The sequence below is a fragment of the Monodelphis domestica genome, chromosome 6 (assembly GCF_027887165.1).
Source record: "Monodelphis domestica isolate mMonDom1 chromosome 6, mMonDom1.pri, whole genome shotgun sequence".
NCBI lineage: Eukaryota > Metazoa > Chordata > Mammalia > Didelphimorphia > Didelphidae > Monodelphis > Monodelphis domestica.
This window is the reverse complement of record NC_077232.1, coordinates 45179371-45191763: the sequence shown is the minus strand read 5'-3', so window position 1 is coordinate 45191763 and position 12393 is coordinate 45179371. Positions and strand designations below refer to the sequence as shown.

Sequence of the window (12393 nt, the reverse complement as noted above, 5' to 3'; positions counted from 1 at the left end):
ATAAGAAAAAAGGAGAGAGTTTTAACATTACAATGTCATAGAAATCTTAAAACCTAATCATGGTTTTCCATTCAAATATGTACATAAGATACATATTTTCCTCCTTGGTGTTCATTCCCCTCTTATTCCCCTAAAATCATGATTTAATTTTTAGGGGTTTTTAATCTTTTTAAATGCATAAAATAAAATACAAAGAATTACAAAGGGAACTAATTACATTGAAATATAAGTATCAACATATTTTAAAAAATAAGAAGTTAATAGACCTCAAGTTAAGAACTCCTGTTCTAGAGTGAAGTTGCCTAATCATATTACAGGATTGTGGCCATCCTCACAGAATTTGAGAATTGGAAGGGCCCTTAGCTGCTGTTCAACTCATACATGATAAGAATCCCTGTTATAACATCCTCACAAGTGGTCATCTTCATCTCACATTTCTTAAAAACAAATTTAATTAGAAAAATCATGTTCTTCTTTCTACCTCTTACCAACAAAGAGAAAAACAAAACCCCTCAAGCAAATTAATTTCCTTGTTGGCCATTTCCAAAAATAAAGTGTCATTCTGTACTGGTCTTTTCTTCTGAAGAAGTAGTAGGTAGCCTGTTTCACTGAGTCTTCTGGAGTCCTGGTTGGTCATTACATTGATCAGAGTTCCCTCCTGCCTACAAACATGCCCATGTTTCTTTCATCGTCTCTCTTTTTTCTTAATTCCCTACACAGGTCAGCTTCCAAACTCATGTTCAATTGGAACCACTTTCCCCAACGTTCCCAATGATCTCTCTATTGCCCAGTCTATTGGCTTTCTCTTGATCCTCATTGTCCTTGATCTCTCTTCAGCTTTAGACACTCTTCTTTTTGATGGTCCCTATCTGCTGGGTTTTTTGGGATACCTCTCCTAGTTCTTCTTCCTCTCTGACCATTCGTTACAGGTTATGCCTCTAATCTGCAGAGCTCCCCCAGGACTCTCACACCCCCTTCTCTTCCCTCTGACTATTTCACTTGGCAATCTTATCCCTACAGTGGAGTTCATGTCATTGCTATCCTCTGCTAATGATTCTAAAGTCTTTTCTAGCCCTAACCTCTCTGCTGACCTCCAGCCTCACATGTCCAACTGCCTTTCAGACACTGTGCTGGATGTCTAGTACACTTCTTGAGCTCACGGTGTCCAAAATAACTCATTATTTTCCCCTCAAAATCTTCCCCTCTTCTAAACTCTATTCGTGTCGGGGACACTGCTGCACTCCCAGGCCCTTAGGCTTGCAATCGAGGTGCCACCCTTGACTCTTAGCTTTATAGCATCTCTAAGATACACTGCCTTCTCTCCTCCAACACTGCTCCTCCCATGCAGACCCTCATCACCTCATTCCTGGACTATGGCTGTCATGCTGCTGGGTTAGCTGGCCTTACATGTCTCCTTCCTCCATTCAGTCACTAAGTGATTTTCCTAAAATGCAGGTCTAATGCTGTCACCTCCTGTGAAGTAAACTCCCATGGTTTCCTGTGGCCTCCAGGAGTCTATGCTCGATGCTTTGTTTGGCCTTCAAGGCCCTCTATCATCTGGCCCTTCCAGCCCTTCCAGCATTCTTACACCTCACTCCCTAGACACCATCTTCAGACCAGTGATGCTGGTCTCTTGGCTGTTCCACACAGAGATTTTCTATTTCCTGGCTCTGCACATTATTTCTGGCTGTCCCCCAGGCCTGGACTGCTCTCCTTCGTTCACTCAGACGGTTATCCTTCCTGGCTTTCTTGAAGTCCCACCCAAGTCTCCTCTTTTCCTGGAAACCTTCCCCCTCCCTTCTTCATCCCATTGCCCTTCCTCTGTGAATTGCTCCTTTTTAAATCCTGTTTGTAGCGTGTTTCTGTGTGCTGCTTCCCTTCTTAAACTGTGAGCTCTAGGAGGACAGGGACTCAACACAGTGCCCTGCACCTAGTAGGCACTTAATGAAGAAGTGATTATCAACTGAACCTTTCTTTGTCTTTCCATTTTTGTTTTCACAGTATTTTCATTCCTAATTCGTTCTTCTGACACTTCTGAGCTTTTCCTGAAACTCTCTCCTTCATTTCTTGCAATACAATAGAATTGCCTCACAGATACCCTAGCTTCTTCAGCCATTCTCTCATTGATGAGCGCTGCCTCAGTTTCCAGCTCTTTGGCACCACAATAAGAACTGTTGTAAATACATTGTGCCTCAAAAATCTTAGGGCTGGTTCAAGATTAACAGCTTAAAAAGAGATTGAGATCTGAAACTGTACTAAGACTTTGGGGACACAGTGCATTTTTTGTACATAGCTTGTTATGGCTTATACTGCTTAGGACTATGTTCTCCCTTAATTTCTCTTTCCTCTTCATGTCCTTCTCCCTTGTTCTTCCTTTCCTATGGATTGAAATGTATTTCTGTACCCAGGTTTGATATATATAGCTTTCCTTTGACCAGTTCAGATGAGGACAAGGTTCAAATGTCAGCCACTTCCTGATTTCCTCCTTATTTGTATAGGCTATACTTGTGCATTCCAATTATGTCAGATAATATCTCTGACCTTCCTTTGCTTCTCTCCTCCAAGTGTATTCTTCTCTCTTTGCTTTCTTCTCTTAAGATTATCAAGACAGGACCACTCAAATGCAGGAATTATATGAATGCAATTACAAAACACTTTTCACAAAGTCAGATCTAAACAATTGGAAAAATATTAATTGTTCATGGGTAGACCAGGCTAATAAAAATGACAATTCTTCCTAAACTGGTTTATTCAGTGCTGTGCTGGTAAAAATACCAAATAATTATTTATAGAACTACAAAAAATAATAACAAAATTCATCTGGAAAACAAAAGGTCGAGAATATCAAGGGAACAAATGAAAAAAAAATGTGAAGGAAGGTGGCCTGGCAGTACCAGATCTCAAACTGTACTATAAAGCAGCAATCATCAAAACAATCTGGTACTGGCTAAGGAACAGCATGGTAGATCATTGCAGTAGATTAGACACACACTATACAGGGGTAAATGACTTTAGCAACTCAGCGTTTGATAAATCCAAAGATCACAGCTTATGGAATAAAAACTAACAGAAACTGCTGGGAAAATCAGGAAACAGTATGGCAGAAGGTAGGTATAGACCAGTATCTCACACCCTATACCAAGATAAGGCCAAATGACTATATAATTTAGATATAAAGAATGATACCATAATTAAATTAGGGGAACTCAGAATAGTTTACCTGGCATGTCTTTGGAGAAGGGAAGAATTTATGACCAAACAAGAGATAGAGAGTATTATAAATATAAAATGAATAATTTTGGTAAAAGCTTTTGTACAGAAAGAACTACTCTTACCAAGGTTAGAAAAGAAACAACAACCTGGAAAAAAAAATTTATAACATATCTCATAAAGGTCTAATTTCTCAAATTTATAGAGAATGAAGTCAGATTTATAAGACTACAAGCCATTCCCCAATTGACAAATGGTCAAAGGATATGATCAAGCAATTTTCAGATGCAGAAAGCCATCAATAATCATATGAAAAAAGTTCTCAAGTTCTCTTGATTAGAGCAATGCAAAGTAAAACAGTACTGAGGTACCACCTCATACCTGTTGGATTGGCCAATATGTCATTAAAGGAAAGCGGTAAATGTTAGAGGGGATGTGGCAAAATTGGGACAACAGTGCATTGTTGGTGAGGTTGTGAACTGATCCAACCATTCTGGAGGGCAATTTGTAACTGTGCGTACCCTTTGCTCAGGTAATGCCATTACTGGGTTTGTATCCCAAAGGGATAATAAAAAAGGGGAAAGGACCTACTTGTACAAATATTTATTGTAGCAACTTTTCATAGTAGAAATGAATTAGAAATTGAGGGGATGTCCATCAATTGGGGCATGGCTGAACAAATTGTGGTACATGTTGACTGTTGTGCTATATAATAAATAATAAGCAAGATGGTTTCAGAAAAAGCTGGAAAAAATCTGTAGGGACTGATGCAGAGTGAAATAAGCAGAGCTGAGAGAACATTATATACAATAATGGCAATATTATACAATAATTATCTGTGAAAACTTGACTATTCTCAGCAATGCTGGGATATTCTGGAAAGATTTATGATGGGGAATGCTCTACACCTCCAAAGAAAGAACTGTTGAAGTCATCTTTCACATCAATGTATTTATGGTTTTATTTTGGGTTTTGGTTATAGATGAGTTTGCTCTTGCAAACAGTGACCAATATGGAAGTGTGTTTTACATGACAATAAAAGTAAAAAAAAAAACAGGACCACTCATCGTCCTTCCGCCTAATGAGATTCCCTCTTTCATCCCTGATGATAGGGTTCAGAAGGAACATATGAGTTTCATTACTCATCTAGTGTCTAGAACAGCTTCTTATTTTTGTAATCTTTTTCTGTTGACTCATTCTCCCAGCCTACTTCCTGACTTCAGACTGGATGGTAGAGCCAAGCCCTCAGACTTCTGGAGGGAAGGTTTATCCTGGTTCTGCTGCCAATACTCCAAGCTTTCAGAGACAGCTCAGGCTGGAGTCCTGCAAGCTTCCAGTGTTCCCAAAGTGGTTGGATCCAGAGCAGAGGCTAATGGTCTGAGCTCTGTCATTTCCTAATCCTGGGGTGATATATGAACAGGAGGCCTGTGTGCTTCCCTCATTCGACATGACTGCTGCTGGGCTCAGGCATTCTCAACCAGCTCAAAAGCTTTGCTAGTTAAGAATGACTGAGACAAAGGCTTAACTGAATGCCATGGCCACAGAAAGGACTGGGCATCCTGTTTCAAAAAATCATAAAAGAATACTGCCCAGATCCCTTCAAGCCAAAAGGCAAAGTAAAAATAGAAAGAATCCATTGGTTAATTCATAGACAAACAGAAACAAACCCTGAATGAGAGCTCAGGAATTAAAAAAAAAAAAAAAGGAATTCTCCAGCCCCTTCTCCACTCCCTGGCCTGGGACCCCAGAGATCTGCTCACTTCTGAGCTTGGTCTTTGCTCAGGATGTAGCACGGGCTCCTTGATGGCTCCTTGCCCTGGAATGCCACTCTGAGGGGCAGGTCCCCTCCTTGGGGCTTCCTGGATCTTGTTAAGATTAAATTTTAGGGGAGACTGAGGCAGGTAGAAATCAGTTTCTCTCTGCAAGGAGTATTATATTTTTTAGAGGTTTATTAAGGATTAAGGATTAAAGAAAATACAGGATAAGGAAAATGTGCCTAGGCCAGAGGCCTAGACAAGACCTCACCTACATTATGGAAAGAGCCACGTCTGCTCCAAAACGGAAGTCCAAAAAAAGAGAGAGCTCAAAAGCCTTTGCAATCAGCTTAAGTACCTTCTCGATCTCGCCCACCTCAGAATTCTGTGAGATTACAAAGCATTTTGGGGAAGTGGAGCAAGGACTTGTGGGGATTGAAGTCCAGAGTTCAAATCTCAATTTTACAATCTGTAGCCCAGAGCTGGGCAATGAGGGATAGAGCTGCTACCTGCTCACAGCCTCTGAGGGTGCTCTCTGGGATGTTCCTCACCTGGCATCTCTCCTTTCCCATTTCCAGATCAGGATTTAGTCCATTCTATTTAGAGGAGCTGGGTTGGAAGGGGGAGCTCCCCAGGGTGATTCCTGTTACTCTGTCAGTCTACCTAATTCAAATACAATGCTACCCCATTTCCACCTTTTGCCTACTCTGTTCTTTGGAAGAAAATATACCTAAGCAAAGCTGTGGACCTTTAGTGGATTGAACAATGACTATAGCTAATAATTATGTGACACACAGATTTTCAGAGCTCTTTCCAGTTATCATCTCCTTTCCTCTACACAATAACCTTGGTAGGTGCTATTGTTGTACCCATTTTACAGGCAAGGAAACTTGGGGAAGAGAAAAATTAAGGGACTTAGCCAGAATCACATCTCCTTTTTCAGTCAGCACATTAGTGGGTTCAGTTAAGGGATAATAAAACTTAGTCCCCTTCCTCCTGGGGACTGGTTCTCTCAAGTGTCCTAAGGTATAGGTTAGTTTTTTAATAGGAAAAAAGTACATTTATAAAAATTAACAATATGTTCTTCCTTCACACTATTAAGGAGAGAATAATATCACATGATTAAGAAGTATTCGTTTGTTCTCTGCCTTCTAATAACTTATAAAACAGAAATTTTAAAAGTTCCTTTTCTGGTTCCCCAAAGATGCAGTTTGCACACATTACAGACCTCAGATCTTTCTTGGCCTTTGTCTCTCACATGGCTGCCATCCTAGTGGAGGCCTTCTAGCCTCACCCTTGTCTTACTACAGAGTCCTAATGGGTCTCCCAGTGAGCCTTTCCTCAAGGCTGCCTCTACCCTCACAGCTGTGTCAGTCAGTCAGTCAATACATCTTGAAGCACATGCCCTAGACGCGCCCTAGACCAGGCTCTAGCTGCTGCTGCCTCCTCCTGCCTCATCACCAGATGAACGTTTCTAAAATAACGTTTTCATTTAATCACCTTGCTCAGACACATCTTATGGCTGCTCCTACACAGCCAAGCTTTCAACCTGAAATTTGGGGCCCTTCAAGGTGTGGTCCGTCCCTCCCATTTTCCCATTATTCCAAGGGAATCCCAGCTCAAATCAAACATGTTTGTACCGTCCCCCACCATACCTTTGATCTACCCTCCTCCCCTCCCTTCTCATTCTTTGTCCAGCTCCTCTCCATCCTTTAATCAATTAATTAATCAATCATAAAAGCAGCAGCCACAACAACTCCCATTGCAATGCCTCCAGGAGGAAGAATGCTGAATTTCCAGTCTTGGGATCTAAGTTCAGACCTCAGGCACATCCCCGACTTCTCTTCATCTATAATAAGAGGGCTGCAGAAGAAGACCTTTAAGGTCCTGCCTGGCTCTAAATCAATGATATTTTTTCTTTGAAAATACAGTTACACAACACTTGGAGACTTGTAAGACACTTTTTTTGGGTCCTCACCACCGTAGGGGCTGTTACTCTCCTGTTTTCCACATGAAGAAACCAAAGCTCAGAGGAGTTTGGTCATTTCCCTCATAGACTTTGCTGCTGGTTAAGCGTGTCTGCGGCAGAATTGGAACTCGGGGTCTCCTCCTTCCAGCCCTCACACTAGACGGCTATAATCCATGGGGCTGCCTGTGGATTTTTGCCATCTAAAGCTTTGTTATTAATGTAGACTGCTGCTTTGAGGATGGTGAATCCCAGTTAATGGAACTGAGCTTCACATTACATGACAAATCCAGGCGAAATTGGAAGTGACCAAAAGTTGCTTCTTTGCTGCATCGGCCTGCTTAGTTGGGTGAAACAGGAGAAATGGATTGATCCTCAGTTCATTTCCTGATGGAGCCGAATGCCCTGGCAATCAGAGGGGATAAGAGGCAGCCCTTTGTCCGTGTGCTTGAGACCTGTAGGCGGTGGGAACTAAAGACCCTTCATACTGTGAGCCAGGAGTAAACAGTTTGGGGGATCAGGTTGGCCCATCCTTTCTCCTATCTTCTCTACCTATGCTGGGACTGAACCGACATTACAGTTCTTACTGCTTATTCTGGGACTTTTTCACCAGGATTCAGGACTCTGAAAAAACAAAGCAAAACAAAAACCTGTATTTCTTCTCCAGGTCCATAATTAAGCAACAAGCATTTGTCATTTTTCTTCGATTGAGGAAAACCTTATAGCTGAGACTCTTTACATTGGGCTAAGTGAGGATTATGGTGCCTTTATGATTTAATGAACAGGTTTCAAGTTAAATGTTCCCTCGCTATGAGGTTCTAAAGGGAGGAAAAGGCTTTTCTTCTAACATAAATTTGTCAAGGGCAGTGAAAGTGACCATTTTTTTTTCAAACCTTTTAGTGAGAAATTTAATTATGTGTAGCTTAATGAATTGTAAGAATGACAAATCTCACGAGTATTTAAAAGAATGTTACAGGAAGATGACAGTTGGTTTTCAAGGAGATTTACCTTCTTAACATACATGTAGGTGACTTCATTATTTGAACTAGATTTTAAGTGCTTTTAAAAAAAGATCCAAGCTTCCAACTCAAATTAAAATGTGTTCAGTAGACTGGCTGCTAAATTAGAAAATTGTGTTTATCTAATTATATTTAAGAATTGTATCATTGCTCTTCATGAATAAGGACAGGGCTTCCGATGGACTTGATCTTTTTGTTTATGTTAGGTTTATCGAGGCTTTTCAGCTCTTCCCCCCAATAATGTTTGAACTTTAAGCATCCTTTCTCTGCTTCTAAATTTTTTAACTTCAACTGTAGTTAGGAAGTTTAAAAGGATTCGATAGGGTGATTGTTTAGACATCAAACAAAGATTTGTTTTAGAAATTTTACTATCATTGGGGGGGAGAGCCTAGTATTACATTTTGTTTCATCTAAGAAATAAGAAATATTTATTGTATCCTAAATGGAGCTGAAAAACCCTTCCTCTTTCAAAAAGTTGTGAATGACCCAGCAAGGGCTCTGGTAAGCTTTACTGAAGCAAGCTGCTAATAGTTATTTAATGTTATTCTTCAGCCTGAAAGAATCTCTGTAGATTTTTCCTTTTAATCTCTTTGAATTGCAGGCTCATAAACCTCTCTGATGAGCCCTGCCAGTGTTTTCTTAGATCCCACTATTGAGACAATGGAACCACTGAATTCTTTCACCTCTTGTTGTCAGACAAATCCAATAGAACACAAGGTCAGGAGGGCCTGTACTTGTAAAGACTGAAAGATTCTTTTTCAAGTAACCACATACATTATTTTATTTTTATCATTATCTTCTTTAGGGTTCTTTCGTAATCTATAATACACAGCTACCCAGATGTAAGCAATTTGGGGAGTTTCATTTGCTGCAACTCTAGCTAAATCTAATCTACAACTATGTGAGTCCTTTTGACTATTAGTGAGCAAAAAATAAGGCCCCCTCTAAAAGGATCAGGTTTCCTCAAAATAGTAGAATTTGTCGTTACTCAGCAGTTAAACTCTTGAATTAGTCGATTTATCCAAAAAACAGCCAGAACCGTGATTGATTAAATGGGTTTTTAAAAATCATATTTGAAAGATAATTTAACTAGCAGCTTTGAGATAAATGAGCATTAGGGTTTCTATGGGAAACTGAAAATGATGTAACTTTAATGTCCCACCTCTGATAGAGATTGTCATTGAATGCTTTGGTAGACACCAGGCATCTTGTTTCACAAATGCCATACCTGATTACTAGATGGTTATCAAAGCTAATTACAGGTTTAGTGGAAATTGTGGGATGAGTGGGGCAGGGGGTGGGGGGAGGAGGAGAATCCAGTCTCCTAATTAGGACTCCAATAATGGACCTGGTTGATCACTATGGAAAAACCTATTGATGTGTTTATTGGGGGAAGTTGCTGGCACTCCTATTCTAAGGGATGATCTTCTGTTGTCTCATTAGCTTCATCTTCGGTTCTTCTGTTCCCACTCCACCCATTTAATGCTGGCCTCTGGGGAGCCCATCTTTGCCTGAGATAACCCAGACCCTTGGTGTGTTCTCTTTGCATTTCTTCTCTCACCTTATTTAAAGATAAGACTGTTGGTCTCGGCCAGGTTTTGGAATCAGCATTTCCCAGCTGACACACCGTTGAGCCATGTGGCCACGGATGCTAAATGTTCAGATCTAAACACACGATGCGGATGCTTTGTTAATATTGTGAAGTCGCCACACAGGTCATGGAGGGAACGAGGAGCTGCTTTTAGTGCCTTTTTCATTCTCATCATGGAGGCCTCAGCTTAGCGATTAGTAGAAAACTAGAGGTGGCTTTACAGATTTTTTTTTTTTTTGCTGTGAATAAAAAATAAAAGAGGAAAGTCATCAATTTTAAATCACTTTTTTGAGCAGGTAGAGAAACAATATAGAAAGAGTACAGACAATGAATACAACTGAGAATAACTAGTAGCTTTCCTATGGAGGCAATGAGTAACGCCAGGATGAGGACCGGATAGTTGTATCTGCTCCTAATTTCCTTTCATTTATTTGGTCAATGAGGCAACCAGAATGGGATATGAATGGGTTCATTGTCTCCTAGAGATGTGAGATGAGTATTTTACAGGTGTTCAGAACTAGGTTAGCCCAGCAAGGTTTTTGTTGATCTTGTCATTAGCTCCGACTTGTCTGTTTTGCTTTAATTGAATTCATCAAAACTGCCTCAGATGTACATGATTCCCTGGGGCCATGGAGTGAGGATTTTAGGTGACATTAGAAGCATGCTTTAGTGTTGTATAAGATGACCAGGAATACGGGCGAATTGAGTGTTAATTAATAAATTGCACTTTTAAACGAATCTAAATGATAAGTGCCAATTCTGTTTTTCAGTGTTTCAAACAAAGTTCAAATAAATAAATAAATTCAAATAAATGTTCAAATAAAGTGTTTCATGTTTTTTTCACCGACACTATCCATAACAGACTGCTGGATACCGGATGGCCACAAAGGTGGAAGAGGATGGCACTGACTCCCGTCCCGGTCCCCAATTCTCCCTTTCCTCCAGAGACTCTTGAAGATGTTTCACAATTTGATGTTTGAAATGCTTCCAATTTGTTGTTTGCTGTTTTAACTAAGCCAAAATGTGTCCAATCAAGCCAGGTTTTCTATTGAATGTGCAAATGAAATTGTTACTATTTTGTTTTTAAACTGTTTACGAATTTTTCTGTGTGCATCATCGAAGCCTTGGTAAGAATACAAGGGTAAAAGGACACTTGGAACAGTTAAGCTCTGTTGAGTTAGGGAAGCCACTGGGCAGGTTTTAGAATGATAGAATATTTGACATACCTTAATGAGAAGCCATAGTGAGTTCAAAATATTGTATAATCTTTTTATCTACTATAAAATTGTGTAATTCACCAATACATTTTGAACAGGCGGTTATTAAATATAATTAAATTGCAAGCACTCACAAAATGGAACAAAGGCAGGCATTCTCCGCAGCTGAACAAGAGGTAGACTGCAGACACAGCTGAAGAAAATGTCATGGAGGGATTTTGCTTTCTTTTTACCATTGCTGAAAACAATGTGCCTTTTAAAACAAAGCCCGGCGCCCCCACCAGCGACCACCGCCTTCATTGGAGAAGGAGGCCTTCGTCTGCTCTACCTGAACTGCGCTTCTTAGACTCCGGTGGAGTGGAGGGAGCCTTAGAGAGAGCAGCATGCCAGTGCTCTGACTCAACCGAGTCATGGCGCACATCGAGTACCGGAATATTCACAAGTGATTTTCTTCCCACTCGTCGTCGATGTACTCTTCTGTTAATTGTGTTGTGAAACTTCAAACATGACTCTTAAGCACGCATAGGAACTGGCCAATCATTCAGGCAACAAATGTTATGAAGCAGATCCTGTGTGTGAACTAGGCTCTGGATATACAAAGACAAAAAAGATCCCCCCCCTGCCTTCAAGGAGTTTACATTCCATTAGAGAAAACACTCAAAAGTAAATACAAAAAATATACCAAGTAAAAACCAGGTCATTGTTGGGAGGAAGAAGTTGGGGGTGGGGCCTTGGGAGAAACGCACTGATTTTTAAAGGCTAGATGATGGGATGTAAAATTACAAGCTCTCCTGAAGCAGCCATCTGTGGAAAAGATTTTTGGTGTCTTGGCAGGTCTGGGGATATTATAGGTGGATCTTGGCTTGTCATTCAGCTCAAAATCAGATAGCTTAAAGTTTTGATGGGGAGTCTTGACCTGTGCAGTTGAGAAGCATTCCTTAAAGTTGTTCATTAGAATTCTGGAGGCCAGGAATTGTTTTATATCTTTCTTACATCATCACATTTGTCTTGTGTTTTGCAGAAGATGATCTAAGAAGTTCAGGACCAGTGGACGCCCAAATATGTCTTGAAGACATGTTATGGAATAAAGGTTCGAAGGCTTTCTAATCCACCCCTACCCCCTTACCCCCAACCCCCATCATTGGAGCCTTTTAGGGTTGCACTAATTTTCAAAATAGAAACTGACATCTGATTGATTTTTTCTTTCTTTGGGAAATCTCAAAAATATCCTTGCTCATTTTCCAGTTCTTGAATGTTTTGCTCCTACTGAAAACTCTTGCAGTGGTAACTTTTTTGAAATTTAGTGCGCCATAGCATTTCTTGGTTCCTGTTTTATGGACTTGATGCCTATTCTTTTTTCTGTTTTAATTAGATGTCATTTGCAATACCCTTTTCCTTCCTGTAGCAGTAGTTGTATTAATTTCCATTGTCTGCACGGTATAGTAAGTTAAAGCAGTTCTGACTTTTTAAACAATTTTTGATAGTTGAAATAAATTATTAGATTTTTGTGCCAATGTATATTTTCTTCACTCCAGTAGAAATTTTCCAAGTTGCCAGGGAATATGGAGGACTGCATGCAGTGTTTCGTTCCCTACTACTTACTAGAGTTTGTCACTTTTGTTTGATTTACATTTTC

General features: G+C 40.1%; 1 protein-coding gene across 5 annotated transcripts in view; it reads left to right on the top strand.

The window, feature by feature from the left end:
• The window catches only part of DNAJC24 (DnaJ heat shock protein family (Hsp40) member C24), a 76192-nt gene that overhangs the window by 61701 nt on the left and 2098 nt on the right, over positions 1-12393 (top strand). For all 5 annotated transcript variants that reach the window (XM_001380328.4, XM_007497220.2, XM_007497221.3 and 2 more), the window contains one exon: positions 11779-11847. In XM_001380328.4, coding sequence (XP_001380365.4) covers positions 11779-11847 — 69 coding nt within the window. The remainder of the gene's footprint in view (positions 1-11778; positions 11848-12393) is intronic.